Source organism: Oryctolagus cuniculus, chromosome 4 (genome assembly GCF_051225735.1).
Source record: "Oryctolagus cuniculus isolate XC-2025 breed Fujian yellow rabbit chromosome 4, ASM5122573v1, whole genome shotgun sequence".
In the NCBI taxonomy this organism is placed as follows: Eukaryota; Metazoa; Chordata; class Mammalia; order Lagomorpha; family Leporidae; genus Oryctolagus; species Oryctolagus cuniculus.
In genome coordinates this window covers 83,375,487-83,398,400 of record NC_142870.1, presented here as the reverse complement: position 1 = coordinate 83,398,400, position 22,914 = coordinate 83,375,487, and the positions used below count along the sequence as shown (strand labels likewise).

At 45.6% G+C, this 22,914-nt stretch overlaps 1 protein-coding gene across 44 annotated transcripts in view; it reads left to right on the top strand.

The window, feature by feature from the left end:
* DLG1 (discs large MAGUK scaffold protein 1) overlaps positions 1 to 16,657 on the top strand; it is a 249,880-nt gene extending 233,223 nt beyond the window's left edge. For all 44 annotated transcript variants that reach the window (XR_016233174.1, XR_016233173.1, XR_016233172.1 and 41 more), the window contains 5 exons: positions 1,519 to 1,620; positions 2,602 to 2,774; positions 6,612 to 6,721; positions 13,869 to 13,960; positions 14,878 to 16,657. Coding sequence is in view for 39 of the 44 variants with exons in the window: in XM_070072340.2 (XP_069928441.1) it covers positions 1,519 to 1,620; positions 2,602 to 2,774; positions 6,612 to 6,721; positions 13,869 to 13,960; positions 14,878 to 14,984 (584 nt within the window). In the remaining 5 variants the exon portion in view is untranslated. The remainder of the gene's footprint in view (positions 1 to 1,518; positions 1,621 to 2,601; positions 2,775 to 6,611; positions 6,722 to 13,868; positions 13,961 to 14,877) is intronic.
* Positions 16,658 to 22,914: the final 6,257 nt, after the last annotated feature.

Sequence of the window (22,914 nt, the reverse complement as noted above, 5' to 3'; positions counted from 1 at the left end):
GGTGTGCCGGCGCCGCTAGGCGGTCCCTGTATTCATTTCAAAATCTTTTGTACACAGTGAACTTTTGATCCCATTGTCAATTAACTGTTTAAAGTACCCTCATATTTATAGAAATTTACTATAAGTATATGTATTTTCTGAAACATTATAATCAAGTCATTTTATATTGGTGTTTTATTTTCTTAGCAGCTTTTTTCCAATATTCATAATAGTATCACTGACATTCCAATAACCTTTCTAAAAATCTTGGAAACATTTTGACCTTTCTCTGTTCCTTATTCTCTTCCAGTTAGGTTACAATCTCAATTTATTCTACTTTGATCATATCTTATGATCTCTTTTCTTTTCTTTTTTAATTTCATTTATCTGAGAGAGCAGGGGAGAGGCAGAAATGTTCTAGATGCTGATCTACTCCCCAAATGGCCACAACTGCCAGGGCTGGACCAGACCAAAGCCAGAAACCAGGAGCCTCTTCCAGGTCTCCCACATGGGTGGCAGGAGCCCAAGCACTTAAGCCATATTCTGCTGCCTTCCCAGGAGCAAAAGCAAGGAGCTGGATCAAAAGTGGAACTGCCAGGACTCAAACAGGCACCCATATGGATGCCAGTGTCACAAGCCGTAGCTTTACCCACTGTACCACAATACCGGCCCCGTCACCTCCTTTGCATCTGTCCTACCACAATATTAAGTCCTGATGCTCACTAGCGAGTCTATTCTTCCAGCATGTTCCCTTGCAGCCCAGTACATAACACTTCTGTTATAGGATCTTTCTGGATCACTACTGTGATTTTATCTCTTCCTATACCCAGTTTGCTTTTTAATACTTTGCTTCCTTAGAATTTCTACTTCAAAAATTGTGTGTACAACACTGTACTTTATATTCTCATTTGTAATGAGATAATTCATAGAAACATCTGCTAAAATGTGCTAAATTTAATTTCTTGGAGTCAAGGTTAAACTGTTAGTGAAAAGTTTATTAAATAGCTAGTTAAACATCTTTGGTTGGGCCGGCGCCGTGGCTCACTTGGCTAATCCTCTGCCTGCGGCACCGGTACCCAGGATTCTAGTCCCGGTTGGGGCTCCAGATTCTGTCCTGGTTGCACCTCTTCCAGTCCAGCTCTCTGCTGTGGCCCGGGAGTGCAGTGGAGGATGGCCCAAGTCCTTGGGCCCTGCACCCGCAGGGGAGACCAGGAGGAGGCAGCTGGCTCCTGGCTTCAGATCAGCACAGCGTGCCGGCCACAGTGCACCGGCCGTAGCAGCCATTTGGGGGGGTGAACCAACGAAAAGGAAGACCTTTCTCTCTGTCTTTGTCCTCTCTCTCTCTCTCACTGTCTGACTCTGCCTGTCCAAAAAAAAAAAAAAAAAAAAAAACTTTGTTTGATGATACAGTGGTGTGGAGACAGAAAAAAAAAATAAATTCTTCAAAACAATTAAGAATGTTTTTGTTCTCTGATGAAATGAAATACCTTAATTTTCATTGAATGTTTATTCCTTTTAACATGCAATTTATCTTTGTAGTTAATTATACTCGACCAGTGATCATATTGGGACCTATGAAAGACAGGATAAATGATGACTTGATCTCAGAATTTCCTGACAAATTTGGATCCTGTGTTCCTCGTGAGTAACCCAATGAAAAACTCTTATAATTATTGTTTTTATTTTCCTATCACTTTGTGTGACAAAGTAAATATAATTTTTTTTTTTTTGTTTTGTTTTGTTTTTTTGACAGGCAGAGTGGACAGTGAGAGAGAGAGACAGAGAGAAAGGTCTTCCTTTGCCGTTGGTTCACCCTCCAATGGCCGCCGCGGCTGGCGCGCTGCGGCCGGCGCACCGCGCTGATCCGATGGCAGGAGCCAGGAGCCAGGTGCTTTTCCTGGTCTCCCATGGGGTGCAGGGCCCAAGCACCTGGGCCATCCTCCACTGCACTCCCTGGCCACAGCAGAGGGCTGGCCTGGAAGAGGGGCAACCAGGACAGAATCCGGCGCCCCGACCGGGACTAGAACCCGGTGTGCCGGCGCCGCTAGGCGGAGGATTAGCCTAGTGAGCCGCGGCGCCGGCCTGTAAATATAATTTTTAACGGTTTATACCTGGGCCGGCGCCGTGGCTCAATAGGCTAATCCTCCGCCTTGCAGCGCCGGCACACCGGGTTCTAGTCCCAGTTGGGGTGCCGGATTCTGTCCCGGTTGCCCCTCTTCCAGGCCAGCTCTCTGCTGTGGCCAGGGAGTGCAGTGGAGGATGGCCCAAGTCCTTGGGCCCTGCACCCGCATGGGAGACCAGGAAAAGCGCCTGGCTCCTGCCTTCGGATCAGCGCAGTGTGCCGGCCACAGCGCGCTGGCCACGGTGGCCACTGGAAGGTGAACACACGACAAAAGGAAGACCTTTCTCTCTGTCTCTCTCTCTCACTGTCCACTCTGCCTGTCAAAAAAAAAATGGTTTATACCTAGTTATTTTATCAGTTACTGCTTCATCCTCCATATTATTGTACTTTTCTAGATTTAAATTAAACTCTGGAACTTTATAAAACAATTATTTCAGTAGAAAATGAGTTTATTATGTTTTTTAATATTAAACACTTCCCTGAGTTCTTTTCTGTTAAAGATACAACTAGACCAAAACGAGATTATGAGGTAGACGGAAGAGATTATCATTTTGTGACTTCAAGAGAACAGATGGAAAAAGATATCCAGGAACATAAATTCATTGAAGCTGGCCAGTATAACAACCACCTGTATGGAACAAGTGTTCAGTCTGTGCGAGAAGTAGCAGAAAAGGTAAGCATCACATGAATGCAGAATATGCTGTTCATCAGATATGCCTTTGACAATATGAAAGAATTACAGAAACTTCTAGTTCTTACTTAAAAGGATACAAGATGGATGATAGATTGATTACTTTTAATTCATTGAACTAAGTAATTTTAGGTGGTTTAGAAAAAGACATACAAGTTTACATACAAGATAAAATAGACCAAAAAAAAAAAAAATGGGAGTAGAAAGAATAGCACAAATCTAAGAGGGGCAGTTGTTATTTTAAGACCTTTTGCTAGAGACAGACCTGTCTTTGGTCCTAGCTTTCCAGCATTTCATGTAATTGAGGAACTAAGATCTGCAGTATCCAACAATAAAAATTATTGAAATGTTCAAGATAAATGTAGTTGCTGCTGGTATTGAGATTAGACAAAAGTTTCTCCTCTGAGTCTTCATTTAAAAGACAATATAGGCCGGCGCCGAGGCTCACTAGGCTAATCCTCCGCCTAGCGGCGCCGGCACACCGGGTTCTAGTCCCGGTCGGGGCACCAGATTCTGTCCCGGTTGCCCCTCTTCCAGGCCAGCTCTCTGCTGTGGCCAGGGAGTACAGTGGAGGATGGCCCAAGTGCTTGGGCCCTGCACCCCATGGGAGACCAGGAAAAGCACCTGGCTCCTGGCTCCTGCCATCGGATCAGCGCGGTGCGCCAGCCGCGGCGGCCATTGGAGGGTGAACCAACGGCAAAAGGAAGACCTTTCTCTCTGTCTCTCTCTCTCACTGTCCACTCTGCCTGTCAAAAAAAAAAAAAAAAAAAAAAAAAGACAATATAGCCAGCGCTGCAGCTCACTTGGCTAATCCTCCACCTGCAGCACCGGCACACCGGGTTCTAGTCCCGGTCAGGGCGCCAGATTCTGTCCTGGTTGCCCCTCTTCCAGGCCAGCTCTCTGTTGTGGCCCGGGAAGGCAGTGGAGGATGGCACAAGTCTTTGGGCCTTGCACCTGCATGGGAGACCAGGAAGAAGCACATGGCTCCTGGCTTTGGATTGGTGCAGTGCGCTGGCCGTAGTGGCCATTTGGGGGGTGAACCAACAGAAGGAAGACCTTTCTCTCTCTGTCTCTCTCCTTCACTAACTCTGCCTGTTAAAAACAAACAAACAAACAAACAAACAAAAAAACACCATATATATATGGTGTTCGATGGTGTGGCATAGCAGATAAAGCCACTGCCTGCAACGCCAGCATCCTATTTAGGTGCTAGTTCAAGTCCTGGCTGCTCCACTGCCAATCCAGCTCCTTGCTGCTGCGCCTGGGAAAGAAATGGAAGATGGCCCAAGTGCTTGGGCCCCTGTACCCACATGGAAGACCCGGAAGAAGCTCCTGGCTTGGATTGGCGCAGCTTCTGCTGTTGCCGCCATTTAGGGAGTGAACCAGTAGATGGAAGTTCTCTCTCTCTCGTGTGTGTATATATATATATATATGTGTGTGTGTGTGTGTGTGTGTGTATACATATATATATGTGTGTGTATGTGTATATACACATATATGTGTGTGTGTGTATAATCTGACTTTCAAATAAATACATGTTTTTTAAAAATTACAAAGACAGTATTGGACAGGTGTTGTGGGACAGTAGGTTATGCCACTAGTTGGGGATGCCCACATTCCATACCAGAGTGCCCAGGATCAAGTTCCACCTCCACTTCCAATCCAGCTTCCTGCTGTTGTGCCTGGGAGGCAACAATGATGACTCAAGTACTTGAGTCTCTGGCATTCATGTAGGAAACCCAGATGAAGCTCTGGGCTCCTGGTTTCAACCTGTTGCACCTTGGCTGTTTTGGGCATTTGGAGAGTGAACCAGCATGTGGAAAATCTCTCTCATAGCTCTGCCTGTCAAATAAATAAAAACGAATAAACATTAAAAAAAAGAATCTGACTTGAACAACAATATTAACATTTAAAAAAAAAAACAGGAATTCACAAACAACAGCAATAGACTTTCTGAAAGCATCTTTTGTAGTCATCTGGTGAAATGGTGACACTGGGTTAAAAGTTTTATAGTGAAGCTAAATCAATGTCATAGTGCTGTTTCTTAAATCTTTGGGCCTAGAAAATAAACATTGTATACCTTTAAAACTTAGAGTTTAAGTCTCAATTATGAAATAGCTGTAACAAAACATAAAGCAGTAATAAGTTTCCCATATATAAATGCTACTTTTCTAAAAGAAGTTTGTTCTAATTTAACATTTTTAGAAAAAGTGCATATGTCCCAGAAGTGAAGACAAGGACTTGAGAAAATGGAAATTTTTAGGTAGTTGGGATATAAATGAACATAACTTCCTTTGACAACAGTTGGGCAATACCTAATAAGTGATTCAGAAATTCTACTTATTCATGTCTAGGTATACATATATCCACAGTAGCACCTTATAATGTGAAAAATTGGAATCAACAGAAGGGAATGGATAGTCAACCCTCATTTATTCATGCAGTGGGATATAACAGCCAGAGTGCATAAATTTGTATATCTAGTAGTTAGGTGTATCCACATTGCTAAGTCTCAAAATTATAATAGTGAATTATAAAGTTTGCTTATGTAAATGTTAGAAAGTATAAAACAGCCAATAATAATATATGGATGCTTGTTTGTAAACAAAAACATGCATGAGAATAATACAGCTACTATCTCTTGGTTTCTTTTTAGAAGGGAAGAGAAGGAAATTAAAACCAGCTTTGGAGAATGTTTTATTTCTTGAAAAATAAAATTTTTAATTTCAAAACTCTTAGCCTAGATAAAAGATAGATATTATCCAGACTTCAGATTAGTAATAGGAAAGTAAACAGCAAATCCAAGTAAACTGTTTCATGTGCAAACCTTGTAGAGAGCAAAAGCAATCTCAAGAAAGAAAAAAAAAGAATGGAAGAGATAAGAGGACAGCAAACATAAGTGGTCTAGTCGGTGAATTTAAGCATGTCAGAAAAGTTATTTAAAGTCAGAATTGAGATTTCCAGATGCCAATTTATGATAAAAGTTTTGCCAGTCCACATAAAATGAGAAGGAGAATAATGGTAGTGAGGTTTTACAAATTTAAACTTACTCAGTTTAGGATATTTACCCATTTTTCTAGGATCTTTTACCTTCTGCTGATCATATATTTTATGAAATTATGGTTATGATGAGAGTAGTTTGGGGTCTTTTTTTAAATGCTCTGTCTTACAAAATTAAAGATCAGCACCCTATATTGGTTGCCATTGAGAGAATACTAATCTTTGAACACCAGGAGTGTGAGAACTGTTTATAACTTTCTGAAATCTTACTTCAGGCTGGCGCCGCGGCTCACTAGGCTAATCCTCCGCCTTGTGGCGCTGGCACACCTGGTTCTAGTCCCTGTCGGGGCACCGGATTCTGTCCCGGTTCCCCCTCTTCCAGGCCAGCTCTCTGCTCTGGCCCGGGAGTGCAGTGGAGGATGGCCCAAGTGCTTGGGCCCTGCACCCCATGGGAGACCAGGAGAAGCACCTGGCTCCTGGCTTCGGATCAGCGCAGTGCGCCGGCCGCAGTGCACCAGCCATGGCGGCCATTGGAGGGTGAACCAACGGCAAAAGGAAGACCTTTCTCTCTGTCTCTCTCTCTCACTGTCCACTCTGCCTGTCCAAAAAAAAAAAAAAAAATTCTTACTTCAATAGTGGAAAACTATTTACCCATAAATTTTATATTTTACTTCCCATCTAAAATTTGCTAACAGGATTGACAGATTTGCTTACAGTCAGTGAGTAAGCATACTCTAGTTATTGTGCCTGTTGGAAATGTACCTTTGATGTAAGTGAAGAGAAATGGTTCACTTGGTTTACTGCTTTACTCAATTTTAGGGCAAACACTGTATCCTCGATGTGTCCGGAAACGCCATAAAGAGATTGCAGATTGCACAACTTTACCCGATCTCCATTTTTATTAAACCCAAATCCATGGAAAATATTATGTAAGTGTCAATGCTTAAGTAATAGCCTCTAAATACAAATCCAGTTGTTGTTGTGTATTTCCTGCTCCTGTCTGTTTCTGCATTTGTAAAATGGAGATAAGTGTAGTGTGTATACTCACCTTCTAGGGTGTGGTGAAGATTGGGTAAGCACTATGTGATTAATGCTGTAAGCAGCAGCATTACTGAAGTATAAGATAACATGTATTAGAACTTGAAATGTAAATAGCCACATGTGTGGCCACTGAATTGGGTGGCATAGCTCTAAGGAAACCATTACAAGGATGAAAGAACGCATACCTGTTACTTAACAGAGGATAAAAAATAGAATTGACATAAAAAATTAAGAGCAAATAGAAACAAAGAATGGGTGGGCAAAAAGATAATAGTAGTAAGATATGGTATAAATTAAATATTTCAATAAATAGACTATTGTTGTCTTATTGCTAGACTAAATGCTAGATTAAAAGACAATGACTAGGCCGGCGCCGCGGCTCACTAGGCTAATCCTCCGCCTAGCGGCGCCGGCACACCGGGTTCTAGTCCTGGTCGGGGCGCCGGATTCTGTCCCGGTTGCTCCTCTTCCAGGCCAGCCCTCTGCTGTGGCCAGGGAGTGCAGTGGAGGATGGCCCAGGTGCTTGGGCCCTGCACCCCATGGGAGACCAGGAAAAGCACCTGGCTCCTGGCTCCTGCCATCGGATCAGCGTGGTGCGCTGGCCGCAGCGCGCTGGCCGCGGCGGCCATTGGAGGGTGAACCAACGGCAAAAGGAAGACCTTTCTCTCTGTCTCTCTCTCTCTCTGTCCACTCTGCCTGTCAAAAAAAAAAAAATAAAAAAAAAAGACAATGACTAAAAAGGATTAGCAGAATGGTTGATTAAAAACCAAATTATGGGGCCAGCGCCACGGCTCACTAGGTTAATCCTCCACTTTGCGGTGCCAGCACACAGGGTTCTAGTCCCGGTCAGGGCGCCGGATTCTGTCCCGGTTGCCCCTCTTCCAGGCCAGCTCTCTGCTGTGGCCAGGGAGTGCAGTGGAGGATGGCCCAAATCCTTGGGCCCTGCACCCCCATGGGAGACCAGAAGTACCTGGCTCCTGCTATCGGATCAGCGCGGTGCCCCGGCCGCAGCGCGCCGGCCGCGGCGGCCATTGGAGGGTGAACCAACAGCAAAAGGAAGACCTTTCTCTCTGTCTCTCTCTCTCACTGTCCACTCTGCCTGTCAAAAAATTTAAAAAAAAATTTTTTTTTAATTAAAAACCAAATTATGTGGTTTTCAAAAGAAACACTTGGGTTAGGCATTTGGCACCGCCGTTAAGGTGCTACAGAGGACAGCTACATCTCAAGTTGCAGTCCCTGGTTCAAGTCCTGGCCCTGCTTCTGATTTGACTTTCTGCTAAAGCGTAACTTAGGAGACAGCAGATGATGGCTGAAGTTCTTGGGTGCCTACTATCCACGTGGAAAACCCAGATTGAATTCCTGGTTTCTGGCTTTCATCCTGACTCAGCCCTGGCAGTTCACTAGCCTTGGCTAGTGAACCAGCAGATGAAAAATCTCTCCATCACTGTCTCTGTGTTTCAAATAAAATGAAAATAAATAAAGCAAGCAGGCAAGCAATGGGAAACAGCTTTGTTTAAAAAAAAAAATGATATACAGGCTGGCGCCACAGCTCACTAGGCTAATCCTCCGCCTGCGGCGCCGGCACACCGGGTTCTAGTCCCGGTCGAGGCACCGGATTCTGTACCAGTTGCCCCTCTTCCAGGCCAGCTCTCTGCTGTGGCCCAGGAGTGCAGTGGAGGATGGCCCAAGTGTTTGGGCCCTGCACCCCATGGGAGACCAGGAGAAGTACCTGGCTCCTGCCATTGGATCAGCGCGGTGCGCCGGCCGCAACGCACCAACCGCAGCAGCCATTGCGGGGTGAACCAACGGAAAAAGGAAGACCTTCCTCTCTGTCTCTCTCTCTGCCTGCAAAAAATTTTTAAAAAATAAAATTAAAAAAAATTTTTAAATGATATACCTTAAGTTTTAAGCTATGAAAAGATCAAAAGTAAGTAGAAAAAGATATACCATGACAATGTTAACCAAAAGTATACTGATTTTATATTACTATCAAAATATGCTTTATAAGAAATACTACTATAGATAAAGAGGAATGGTTCTTAAAAGACTCACTCCACAGGAAGCTAGATTATGTTTGCTGCTTAATAGCAGTGTCAAAATATGTAAAGCCCAAATTGACACCTATATAGAGAAAATGAATAATTTAATTTTAATTGAATTTTGTATACAGAGCAAAATAATTGAAAACTTTCTGGATCAGGCATTTGCCACAGCAGTGAAGATGCTGCTTGTGGCAGCCACATCCCATATCAGAATTCCTGGGTTTGAGTACCAGCTGCTCTGAATGCAGCTTCCTGCTGATAGACACCCTAGGACTTGGATCCCTCCCACCACGTGGGAGTCGTGTTTTGAGTTCTAAGCTCCTAGCTTTGTCCTGACCCAGCCCTGTCTTTGGGGAGGGGACCTCTCCCTTTCCCTGCCTTTCAGATAAATGAAAAAATCAAAAAATTTTTAAATGGAAAATGGACTTGAACTCATCACAAAAAGAAGTCTCATTCCTAGAGACACAACAGAAATATTTCCATGTGTATGCCAAAAACATGTACTAGGTTGCTGACAGAAGTACTGCCAAGATAGCTAAAAACTAAACTGCCCATCTGCAGAACACATAAATTAATGATATATTCACCATGACAATATAGTTCCACTATATTGACAATGAGTAATCTCTGACTATACATAAAAGTATGGAAGAGTCTCACAAACAGTTAAAAAAAAAATCTCAAACCCATATACGCTGATTCCAAATGTAATCATTGCTTAGGAAGTTACCCTTTATGTTGGGTTGCTGATTAGAATGAATGCATTTAGATTCCTGGGTACAGATAATGTCCTGTGTCTTGATCTAAGTACTAGTTACACAGGTATATGTACTTTTGTGGGAAAAAAAATCCTATAGCTGAACATTTACTATATTGCTGTTCTGTTTGAAAGTTGTACTCTAAAACAATGTTGAGAAAGATAAAACATCAGAGTAGTCTGTATTTAATAAACACCTTGAGTCTGTCATTAAAGTCTTTCCACAAATGGGACACCAGTCCAAAAGGATTTACTGAATTCAGCCAAAAGGTAAGAGGTAGTGCCAATCTTAAACAGACTTCAGCTAATTCATGAGAATTAATTTGATGCCAAAACCTGATACTGACTTTGTAGGGATAAAAATAGTAAGCTAGTCTAAATCATGAACATAGGTGGAGTACTCCTTAGCAAAATATGAGCGAATTCAATCCAACAGCTTTTTTAATAAGGTAAAATATAGCAACTAAGATGAGTTTATTCCTAGAATGCAAAGCTGCTTTAACATTTAAAAATTAATCAGGAGTGGGTGTTTGGCGTAACAGTTAAGATGCCATTTGGGGAGCCAGTGTTGGGGAGCCAGTTTGGCGCACCAAGTTAAACCACCACCTGTGATGCCAGCTTCTCATACAAGTGACGGTTCTAATCCTGGCTGCTCCACTTGTGATCAAGCTCCCTGCTGATGTACCTGGGAGAGCTGTGGTAAAGGGGTCTAAATGCTTAGTGCCCTGCACCCATGTGGGAGACCCAGATACAGCTCCTGGCTTCTATACGGCCCAGCCCCTGCTGTTGACTCCATTTGGGGAGTGAACCAGCAGATGAAAGATCTCTCTCATTTCTCTGTCCCTCCACCTGTCTTTGTAACTCTGCCTTTCAAATAAATAAATAAATAAATATAAAAAATATCAGGATGAGAATCTTTAGGGAAAAAAAAAAGTGCTGCTTGGGATGCCCATATCCTGTAACAGAGTGTCTAGGGTTGAGTTCCAGCTCTACTTCCAATTCCACCTTCCTGCTAAAGCTCACCCCAAGAGGCAACAGATGATGGCTTTAGTAATCAGGTCCCTGCCACCCAGACATGGTACACCTGGATCCTGGCTTGCACCTAACTCAGCCCCAGCCATTCCAGGCATTTAGGGAGTAAAGCCACAGATGAAAGATCTGTCTCTCACTACTCCCCCACCCCACCTTTCAAATAAATAAATAAATAGTTTAAAAATAAGGATAGAACAATGGAAATTATCAAGTCTGAAGAATAGAAAGAAAAAAATTGGAAAAAAGTGAACAGAGTCTAAGGGGACTTGGGGGATACCACCAAGTTGATCAGTACACACGTGGTTGTACCAGAGAGAAAAGAGGAGAGAGATCATTGTGTCCCCAATTTGATAAAGCATATGAATACATACATCCAAGAAGTTCACTGAACTCCAGGTAAAATAAATTCAGAGATCCACACTGAGGCACAAGTAATAAAACTGTTGGAAGATAAAAAGGAGAGTATTGAAAGTAGCAAGAGAGACGTAACTCATCATATACAAGAAACTTTCCAATAAGATTATCAGCAGATTTCTTACTGAAAAGTTTGGGAAGCCAGAGGGCAGTGTATTGATGTATTCAAACGGAATATACCTGTCAGTCAAGTTCCAGCACCTGCCAAAACTGTACTTCAAAAATGAGGGAGAGGGGGGCCAGCGCCGTGGCTCACTTGGCTAATCCTGCACCTGTGGCACCAGCATCCCATATGGATGCCGGGTTCTAGTCCCGGTTGCTCCTCTTCCAGTCCAGCTCTCTGCTGTGGCCTGGGATGGCAGTGGAGGATGGCCCAAGTGCTTGGGCGCCTGCACCCGCGTGGGAGACCAGGAGGAGGCACCTGGCTCCTGGCTTCAGATCGGCACAGCACTCCAGCCGCGGCAGCCATTTTGGGGGTGAACCAACAGGAGGAAGACCTTTCTGTCTGTCTCTCTCTCTCTCTCACTGTCTAATTCTGCCTGAGGGAGAGGGTCCAGCACTGTGGCAGCATAATAGGCTAAGCCTCTGCCTGTGGCACCGGCATCCCATATGGGTGCCGGTTCGTGTCCTGGCTGCTGCTCTTCCCATCCAGCTCCCTACTAAAATGCCTGGGAAAGCAACCCAAGTGCTTGGGCCCCTGCACCCATGTGGGAGATCTGGAAGAAGCTCCTGGCTCCTGGCTTCCAGTCAGCCTAATTCCAGCTGTTGCAACCATTTGGGGAATGAGCCATCAGATAGAAGACCTTTTTATCTTTCCCTCTCTGTCTGTAACTCTGCCTCTCAAATAAATAAATAAAATATTTTTTAGAAAATAAGGGAGAAATTGAGACATTGTCACGTAAACAAAAGTTAGAAGGAGGGGGTTTTTTTACCACTAGACCTATCCTACAAGAAATACTTAGTGGCACGAGTGGTGTGGCACAGCGGGTTAAAGCCATGGCCTGCAGTGCCAGCATCCCATAAAGGTGCAGATTCGAGTCCTAGTTACTCCACTTCTGATCCAGCTCCCTGCTAGTGCACCTGGGAAAGCAGCGGAGGATGGATTGGGCCCCTGCACTCAGGTGGGAGACCCACATGAAGCTCCTGGCTCCTGGCTTCCACCTTGCCCAGCCCTGGTCGTTGGGGCCATTCAGGGAGTGAACCAGCAGATGGAAGACCTCTCTCTCTGTAACTCTGCCTTTCAAATAAATAAAATAAATCATTTTTTAAAGATCTACTTTATTTATTTGAAGAGTTACAGAGAAAGAGGTAGAGACAGAGAGAAGGTCTTCCATCTTCTGGTTCACTCCCCAGGTGACCCCAACGATCAGGGCTGAGCAAGGTGGAAACCAGGATCTTTTTCCAGGTCTCCCACATGGGTGCAGGGACCCAAAGACTTGGGCCATCTTCTGCTATCCCAGGCCATAGCAAAGAGCTGGATCAGAAGAGGAGCAGTCAGGACTAGAACCAGTCCCATATGGGATGCTGGCGCTTCAGGCCAGAGCTTTAACCTGCTGTGCCCATAGCTCTGGCCCCAAAATAAATCTTTAAAAAAGAAAGAAATAGGGGAATCCTGTAGGGTGAGGCAAAGGGATGCTAGACAGTAACTCTACGAAATATCAAAGTAAGCGTCATACTTGGTGAAATACTGAAAATAGTTCCTCATAAGTTGAGAACAAACACCCATCACCCATCATCTTGCTGTAATAATAATTGCCAATTTAGGATCAGTCTTGTTTCCTCTATCCCCACCTACTTACCCCTGCACTCCAGATTATTTTGAAACAAATGCTAGACATTATAACATTTTACCCATAGTGTGTATTTGAATGACAATAATTTAAAATATTTAAGTATGACTATAATTGTCATATTTAAAATATTTAACAATATTTCCTTGGTATCATCAGATGGCTCAAAATTTCCTGATGGTCTCTAAGTTTTGTGTGTATTTTTTAAATTTATTTGTTATTAGCAAATTCCAAAAAGGGCTGTTCTTTCTTTCCCCTCCAACCCTATTTATCTTCTAAAGAAATCAGGTTGGGGCCAGCATTGTGGTACAGTGGGGAAAGCCATGGCCTGTGATGCCAGCATCTCATATGGTTACTGGTTCATGTCCCAGCTGCCCCACTTCGATCCAGCTCCCTACTCATGTACCTGGGAAAAGCAGTGGAAGGTGATCCAAGTACTTGAATCCTGTCACTCATGTGGGAGACTGGGATGAAGCTCCTGGCTTCTGGCTTTGGCCTGGCTCAGCCCTGGCAGTTGCAGCCACTTGGAGAGAAAACCAGCAAGATGGCTTTCTCTCTCTCCCTCCCTTTCCTCCCTCTCCCTTCCCCCATCCCTTCACCGCCATCCCTGTAACTCTGCCTTTCAAATAAATAAAACTTTAAAAAAAAGAAATCAAGTCATTTCTGCAGTTTTCCCAGAGCTGTATTTTTTAACTGCTTTCTCATGGAGCTGTTTAATATGTTCCTGTGTTCCCTTTATTTTTTATAAATTGGTAGGTAAATAATTTTAATATGAAATTGTCATTATAGTCAAAACTCATAAGTTAGTGCTTAATTTTGTTTCACTGCTTTGATCAGTGCAGAATATGTGAAACCCTTCTGTCATCCCAAGTATGAAGCAGCATATTCAGTGGATGAATCTGTTTTTAGTGATATTAGTATTTTAACAGTCTTTTCTCCTTTGTTGTCTTTTTTCAAATATTATGTGTTAAATACCAATTTCTAAATTTGTTTGCTTTAGGGAAATGAATAAGCGTCTAACAGAAGAACAAGCCAGAAAAACTTTTGAGAGAGCCATGAAACTGGAACAAGAGTTTACTGAACATTTCACAGGTCAGAACCATATAGGACAGTGCCCTCTATGGCAGCATTTTGCTTGGCAGCCACATAAACTAACCCAAATGGATTTGAACTGTGCCCACATCTCCTAGTGCTGTCATTTTCAGATTAAACCTGTGTGGTCTGTGCTTCTGTGCTGTGGGAAATTCATTTAGCCAGAGCAGTAGTGGTGGGAAATATTGAAATTTAGTGTTTAAGACGTTGTTAACTAGGACAGCATGTACAGGAAAAGTCATACTTCACCAAAGAAAAAATAATTTAGGTTGATTTTCTTTTCTGAAACTCTGCTTTTATCCTTTCTAAATTTTAAGTCATTTTTTCCAGCTTTATTGAGGTATAATTGACAAATATGTATATGTCCAAAGTACAGTATGATTTGATATATGTATACATTGTGAATTGATTACCACATTCAAATATACACATCTGGCCAGCATTGTGTAGCAAATTAAACTGCCTGCAACACTGGTATCACATATGGGTGCCAGTTCAAGTCCTGGCTGCTTCACTTCCAGTCCGACTCCCTGCTACCCTGGGAAGGCAAAAGAAGATGGCCTAAGTGCTTGGGCTCCTGCATCTGTATGGAAGACCCAGATGAAGTTCCTAGCTTCCGCTTGACCCAGTCCCAGCCATTGCAGCCAAATGAGAAGTTCTCACGTTCATGCTCTCTCTCTCTTTTCCCCTCCCCCCCCTTAACTCTACCTTTCAAATAAATAAATATTTAATAAAAATATTTTTATGTTATACAACAGAAAAATTAATGAAATGAACAATTTTTACTAAGTAAGTAATACATAAATGGTGACTTCCCGGATGAGTAACTGTTACCGAGATTTGGCTCTGTTTCACCAATAATTGTTATGGCAAAGAGAGACGATTAACAGAAGTTCTAATTTTATCTGTCGTTACAGCTATTGTACAGGGAGATACGCTGGAAGACATTTACAACCAAGTAAAGCAGATCATAGAAGAACAGTCTGGTCCTTACATCTGGGTTCCAGCCAAAGAAAAGTTATGAAGACTGGTGTTGCTCGGCTTCTCTTTCCACAGTCTCGTGTTCTTCGACACTTCTTTGCCTTTCCTCTGGAGTCTGTCTTCAGTGCTCCTTTCCTGTTGAATCATGTCCACTCCTCATGGTCTGCAGTTGCACTTAATTTTGACAAATAGTCTCCTTCAGGTTGCACCATCTGCATTTTTCTATGTCACTGTTGGTTTGTGGCCATTTTTTAAAACTGAAGATGAAATGGCCTGACCAGCTATTAAGGGTTTTGGGAGATGTGGAAATTGTGGTAAAATTCCTTAATGTTTAAGGGAAAGTAACTTTAAGAGATTTTCAGAAAAGCTTTATATACATTCTTTTCAAATTTCAATATAAATGAAAGAAAAGTGGTTTTAATCAGTGATTTCATAGACTTTGAGCAACTATGCACGCTTAACTTTAATAGCATGGTTTGGCCAATGTGTTAGCTATCAAGTTCTTTTCCCAGTTGACTTCTGTTATCAGAGCAGTTATTTCCCTATAGACATAAGAAAAAAAATGTGGTTTTTTTATTTCAAAATTAATGTCTGAGTTAACTTTCATAACTTCACAAGGGATATTCATTTTTCATAAGTGTTCTCAAAGTTTTGTTGTTCGAGGGTTTTTTCCCAGTACATTTATTAGAAATAACAATATTCAAACATTTTTAATCTACTTGTGCAACACTATTTTTAGTGTCTTACAAAAGTTGTTCACATATAACAATCATCACGTTTTCTGAATTGAGGACACGTTTAGGTGCTAGGGGAGCTCACCTTTCACACAGAAGGTTGAGAAAAATCTTAAGACGTAACTACAGACATTACAGTGGTGATGTAGTAATTACTATGGCAATGGAAAAGAAATCCAGTTCATAGCCTAAAACTATAAATGTATTCTTAAGGGTCAGATTTTAATGAATATTTTACCCACAATAACTGCCTATTTTGTTATAATAAAATATATAAATAAATATATATAAAATTTTCTTTAAACTCTGTAACTATGGGAATTATTTTCTTACATAGTTGCACACACACACATATATATATTTAAAATACATTTTTTCTTTTGCCACCTACTCCTTTTTGTTTGATTTTTAAATTAAGTATTAATTGATTAGACTTATCTTTAATCATGTGAACTGAAAACCAGAGTATGGTGGTTGTGAGGAGAAAACCTCTGGGGAAATTAGATTACAAGTAAAAGTGTGGGCATGTTCTCCTCTTTTCTACAGAAGTTTGCAAAAGATTCCTGGGTTGGTTGGTTGGTTGTTTTTGTCATTGTTCTTGTCATTAAGTTTGATTTTTGGTTCTTTGCCTTTCTTTCTAGTTCTCCTGTGAAGCAAAAGCTCCATTTATGTGCGAGTTTTCCCCCTTAGACACCGTTTGTCTTACCCAGTTGCTCTGTTCTAGAATTCACACATATTCACGGTGAGCAGTTTTAGTGAAAGGTAGAAGTGACTTCAGAAATCAGTTTCTCCAGTCCTTTCTATCAATAACATCATTTGGCTTCCCATTGCTCTTCGGCATTGTTTATCAAACGTGTTTTTGACAGCCTCCTTGTTACAGTTTCTTAAAAAAATGAGTACTGGTTTGTAAAGAATTATTAACATTATCCATTCCATTTATGAGAAAGAGGAGAACAGCTAATAAACTTTATTGTAAAATCCATATGTTAAAGTGTCTTGAATTTTGAAAGAAATTATTTTATAAGCTAACATTTTCTTGAAACAATTTAGACATCACAAAATTGATAAATTGAAGGCAACCTAATAAAAATCTCTTAAGCAAGTTTTGGAACTGAGTATGTTATCACATTGGAATATATATATTTCATATAATTATATATAACAGCTGTTAGAATTTAAGTAGGCTGTTACCCAACATAAATACTAGGAAAAAATTGTAAAACCTCAAGAGCTTAAAACCTTCCAGCAACACCCCAGCATAACCCATGTGAAGTATTCACTGGTCGTATGTTATAAAATATGCAAACAGTTATAAAATGATGCCATTATGTATTAAAATCTATATTACATTGCTTTCTGGATGTCCTCATTAATCATTTTCTTTTTGTAGGAAAATACTGTTAACTTTCTAGATTATACAGAATTAATTATGAAATTACTGAGGACTGTGCATTAGCCACTTCAGTATATATCATTTCTTGTAAGAAGGAGGAAGGGGCCAGCCACTGTGATGTAGCAGGGCTAAAACCACTGCCTGCAGTGCTGGCATCCCACGTGGGCGCCAGTTCAAGTCCTGGCTGCTCCACCTCCGACTCAGCTCTCTGCTATGGCCTGGGGATGAGAGAGGTGCTAAAGCTGATGGCTATGAACCACCAGCGCAACGATCTGTTTAGCAGAGCTGTGGCATAGCGGGTTAAGCCGCCACCTGCAGTGCCGGCATCCCGTGTGGGCGCTGGTTCAAATCCTGCCTGCTCCACTTCCAATCCATATCTCTGCTATGGCCTGAGAAAGCAGAAGATGGCCCAAGTCCTTGGGCCCCTGCACCCATGTGGGAGACCCAGAAGAAATTCCTGGTTCCTGGCTTTGGATCGGCCCAGCTCCTGCCGTTGCGGCCATTTGGGAAGTAAACCAGCAGATAAAAAGATCTCTCTCTCTCTCTGCCTCTGCCTTTCAAATAAATAAATCCTTAAAAAACAAAAACAATTAGACTTTAATAGCGACAAATGGAAAGTCTTATTTGTGGTGGTTAAGAAAAATTGGGGTACAGTTAAAGCATTTTAAATGTAGCATACTGTGAAATATTCAGTCTTTCCCTTTGTGTGTAGTTGTCCATCAGTATCCACAGTCCACAGGGGATTGGTTCCATGACAGACCCCCGCCCCCAAGTAGATACCAAACTCTGGATGCTCAAGTCCCTTATATGAGGAAACTTCAAAAGTCCACGCAAAATTCACATTACTTTTCCATGAACTTTTTTTCAAAGACAACTCCCATCTGCTGGTTCATGTGCCCAGATGCCTGCTCTGGCCAGGGATGAGCAAGAAGTCATTCGTGTTGGTGGCAGGAACCCAGTAACTTGATGTCATCACTGCTGCCTCCTGGAGTCAGCATAGCAGGAAACCCGAGTCAGGAGGCAGAGATGGGACTCAAACACAGGTCCCCAGTGTGGACACAGGCATTTCAACCGGTCTCCTGACCACTGGACTAAGCGCTCACCCCTCCATCAACTTACTGAAGCTTTTTGTAAAATGGCATAATATTTACATTTAACCTATGCACCCTCCCATATATCTTAAATCATCTCTACTTATAAAACCTGTTGCAGGCCGGTGCTGTGGCTCAATAGGCTAATCCTCCGCCTTGTGGCACCGGCACACTGGGTTCTAGTCCCAGTTGGGGCGCCGAATTCTGTCCCAGTTGCCCCTCTTCCAGGCCAGCTCTCTGCTATGGCCCGGGAGTGCAGTGGAGGATGGCCAAGTGCTTGGGCCCCGCACCCGCATGGGAGAGCAGGAGAAGCACCTGGCTCCTGCCTTCGGATCAGCGCAATGCGCCGGCCGCGGCGGCCATTGGAGGATGAACCAACGGCAAAGGAAGACCTTTCTCTCTCTCTCTCTCTCTCTCTCTCTCTCTCTCTCTCTCTCTCTCACTCTCCACTCTGCCTGTCAAAAAAAAAAAAAAAAAAAAAAAAACCCTGATGCAATATAAATGCCTAGGCATCCGTGGATTTTGGTACCGCTGGGGGCCCTGGAACCAGCCTCTCAGGGGTCCAGAGACACAGCTGCAGTGTGAACAACAAACTGACAGCAAGCCATCGGGCGAAGGCAGGATAGTGCCTTCCCACATATTAGAGTGCCATCAATAGACACAGCCTTGATCTTTTTAAGAAAATCTTGTTTAAGGCTGGCATTGTGCAGCAGGTTAAGCCACCGCCTGCAATGTCTGCATCCCACATGGCAGCAAGTTCAAGTCTAGACCACTCCACTTCCCATCCAGCTCCCTGCTAATATGCCTGGGGAGACAGCGGATGAAGTGCTTGGACCCCGGCCGCCCATGTGGGAGACCCAGATGGAGTTCCAGGCTCCTGGCTTTGTCCTGGACCAGTAGAAGGAAGATCCGCCCTTCTCCGCATTCTCTGTCTCTGCCACTCTTGCAGATAAATAAATCTGTTCTTTGAAATGAAACTCATTACTGAATTAATGATACAAATTTTCTGGAAGTTTTAAATGGGTGATGTAATCTTCCTTCTTTGGATGTCTACAATTAGGCTCATTTACCTCACAGATGGGCTAGCTAAAGAGAAGGCGGTGCGCATGGGAACCCCATATGTTGCACACTGTGAGTCCCTACCAAAAGGTTTTCTAAATCTTGTGAGAGTCGTTGCATCAAAAATATCTACTTCCCCAGTGGTATTTAAGACGAGAGAATACATCTTTTGAGGATAGATCCCTCTGAAACTTCAGCGCACAGTTCAGATCAGTTAACTGACACATCCGCCCTTGCTAGGCGGAAGCGTCGCTACGCTGACCTTACCACTGATTTTCTACCAGTGCCCCAGGTGGGGGCGCAGGCTTTGTGACGCGTGCTCGGGCACCTGAGCTTTGACCATCGGGTGTGGACACTTCCCTCTCGCCCTCCCTCCTGCTCGTCACACTGGTTATGCTCTCCTCTCCCTGCTGTCCCTCCAACCCAGGTCCCTGCCCACCACCACCACCAGGCCCAGGTATTGCTGTGGCCCCTTCCAAATCCCCTCCCAGCCTCGGCTGCTCCGGCAGACTTCTCGGGGACCCTCTGATTAAGCTGCCTGTCTCCTCTCTGTGGCTGGGAAAGTGCCTGCCACACCACTTCCACACCTGCAGCTTGTCACCACCCCTGACTGCTGTGTCCCTCTTCCTCCTGGAGCCCCTGATGCCTGACGCCTGCAGTGTTCGCCAGGTGCCCACTCATCCCTGAGCGTCTGCTTCCCGGGCCACGTTCACCTGGCCTGGTGGCTCAGGACAGGGGCCACCTCTCCTTGGTTCTGCTGCCTGGCAAAGCACCCAGGGCAGGTGCTCCTGCACTGGTGCACCTGCCCACGGCGGGTGGCGTGGGAAAGGCCCGGCTGCTGTGGTGGGAGGGAGCGGGTAGAGGAGGAGTGGGAGGGGATAAAAGGTCTGCCTATAAATCTCTACATCGGCCAAGTTTTTGTCTAATTATGGTCCTTTCCTTTCTGATTCCTGGCATAATCGCCTCCCTTCCTGAGCCCCTCTGTGGTTTTCTCTTTTTGTATCGGTTTCTCTTCCTTGCGCATGTGTGTTTTCATTCTAAGTCAGCTGAAAGGCTGCCTGGAAGGAGCTGGGGTATAAATAACTTCCCTGCCGGCCTGGCTGACAGAGCCAGATATAGTGGGGGGGGGGGGGGGGGCTGCCTCACCCCGGCTCAGCCGCACTGCTCCCGGCTCGGCTTCAACCCCCCGGCCCGCAACACTGCTGCAGGTGCCTCCGTGGCTGTCAAGCTCGCGCGCCTCCTGTCGGCTCTGAACCTTTAGGATCCTCTTCTCCACCTGAAAACCCACCGCCAGGAAACCTCAAGGGAAAGAAACACCCATGGTTCCATCACCGAAATAATAAACGGAGCGCAGGGTGAGGGGCCCAGCCAGAGCCCTCGTCGGTCCTGCCTCGTCCCAGCCTCAGGACAGACACACCGCCTCTCCTTCCCCATCACCCTCTCTGCCCCTCCTGACAGCTTCTCACGTCTCCAGGGAGCCCCCCCAACACACTTCTGCTATATCTTTCTTTTTTTAAGTTTATTTATTAGAAAGAGAGACAGAAAAAGGAAATCTGCCATCTGCTGGTTCACTCTCCAAATGCCTGCAAACAGCCAGGACTGGGCCAGGCCAGGCCAGGAACCTGGAACTCCATCCAGGTCTCCCACATGACTGGCAGGGGCCCAAGTACTTTGGCCATCCTCTGCTGCTTTGCTAGGAGCATTAGCAGGACGTTGGACCAGAAGCAGAGGAGCCAGACCTTGAACCAAGGCACCTTGAACCAGGCACTCTGACGCGAGCCATGAGCCACCGTGCCCGCTCCTCCCGCTCTGTGTCTTCAGTCCCCGTCGTGGGCTGTTCACACTCTTGGCTATGTGAGCAAATCTCCCCTCTTGAATAAAAACTTCCTCTTGGCCTTGAGCTCCCTGGAAACAAGCCCTGTCCTCACTGACAGCCTGAGAGAGATCCTCCATCCTCCACCCTCATCTCCGTTCGCTTATGAGCAGTAACTCCTTGGTGAGGGCTCTATTCCACACGTGGTGGAATGGGGGGCGCTGGCGCACTCCCCCAGCCTCTGGGAGCTCCACGTCCAGCTCGAGCCTCTGCCCTGGCCGCGCACGCCGCTGCAGCCCACAGGACCCAGGCTCTGAGCGCTTCCGACACACCCCGCTAACGCTATGCTATCCGTGCTGGATAACCTGCGGCACCCCAGGAGGGCTCGTGCTGGAACTCGCGCTCAGCGTGCTGGGCCCTGCGTCGAGCGCAGCGAAGAGGGAGCCCTCAGCAGGCCTGCCCCTCGGCCAGCTTCGCGGGAAAACTGCTCTGGGAGACGCCAGAGCTTCCCCTCACCAAACTGGCTCACTCTGTCTACCCTGTTCTCAAAACGAGACTCGGCGTGTCGTGGGTCCGCAACAGGGGTAAGAAAGTAATCTCTTTAAAAAAAGAGAGAGAGAGAGAGAGAGAGCGCTCGGACACCACACCCAGGTCTGGGCCAGGCTGAACTCCGTTGAGGTCTCCCATGGGGGTGCAGGGGCCCCAGCACTTGGGCCGCCTCCACTGCCTTCCCAGGCACTGTAGCAGGGAGCTGGAAGCGGAGCGGCAGGGACTTGAACCGGCCCTCCCACGGGCAGCTGCTGTTACAGGCAGAGACCACAACGCGGCCCCTCTGACAGCACCATGGGTGGGCGCCCCCATCTTCGCTTCTTTCCTCTGAGCCTGCCAACTCCTCCAAGTGTCCCGCAGGATCAGAATTGTTTGGCTTGTTCGTAGCCAAAGACATGATGGCCCATAGAAATAGAAAAACAGAAAGTATGATTTGTTGAAAAAATATATATATATGAATGAATGTGTTTCTAAGCTGCTGGGTAAAGGAGTTGTTCGCCCACACTCCGCCGGCCGGTGAGCCCCCACAAGGCCGCAGCTGCCCGTGTAAGGCCTGTCTCTCTGAGTCCCCAGAGGCTGTCCCTGGTGCGCCCCAGCCCGTGGCGCCGGCTACTGTTCCCTTCCCGGGAGCCAAGTCCTGCTTCCCAGGAGAGCAGGAGCTCCAGCAGCATGGAGGAGGCCAGTTCTGCACCTCGTGTTATAAGGCAGGGCTGAGGAGCGCAGGCCCCAGTAGCCCGCTGGGCTGTGCGTGAACCCGGGTCCCCTCCACCCTCAGTGAGCCAGCGCGGAGGCCAGCCGTCCCCGGGCTGCGGCTCCTCTGACACCCCCAGGTGCATCTGTGCCCCAGAAATGGCAGAGCCGGGCTCGGGCTGAGGTGGAGCTGCCTGTCCGTCATCCAAAGCATGCTGGAAGGCCCAGCTCAGCTGGGCACCGGGCGTCTGGTTCCAGCCCGGCTGCTGACCCAGTGGGTGACCCGGGGCGAGGCGGTCCGCCTGCACGGTGAGTTCCCGCGCCGCCGGCTCGGCCCGCCAGCTCACCTGGGTCCACCTGGGCTCGAGGGAGGCCGGTGGCTGCACTGGGCGGCCTTTGAGCGTCTCTCCAGCTCAGACCCTCGGATTGCGACCCCTTCCCCCTCCCAAGTCTACGGGGCATTTGGGGTGCTCTGCCTACCACTAGGAATGCGCCGGCAGCCACCGCGGGACCCCCACGCCTGCCGAGGCTCCACCAGGGGGCGCCAGAGCGAAAGTCAAGGCCAGCCGGGTCAGCCCAGGTGCCCAGTCCAGGGTGGGGGACTGCGCCCCAGGGGCGTGGACGCCGCCAGGCCCGCCCGGACA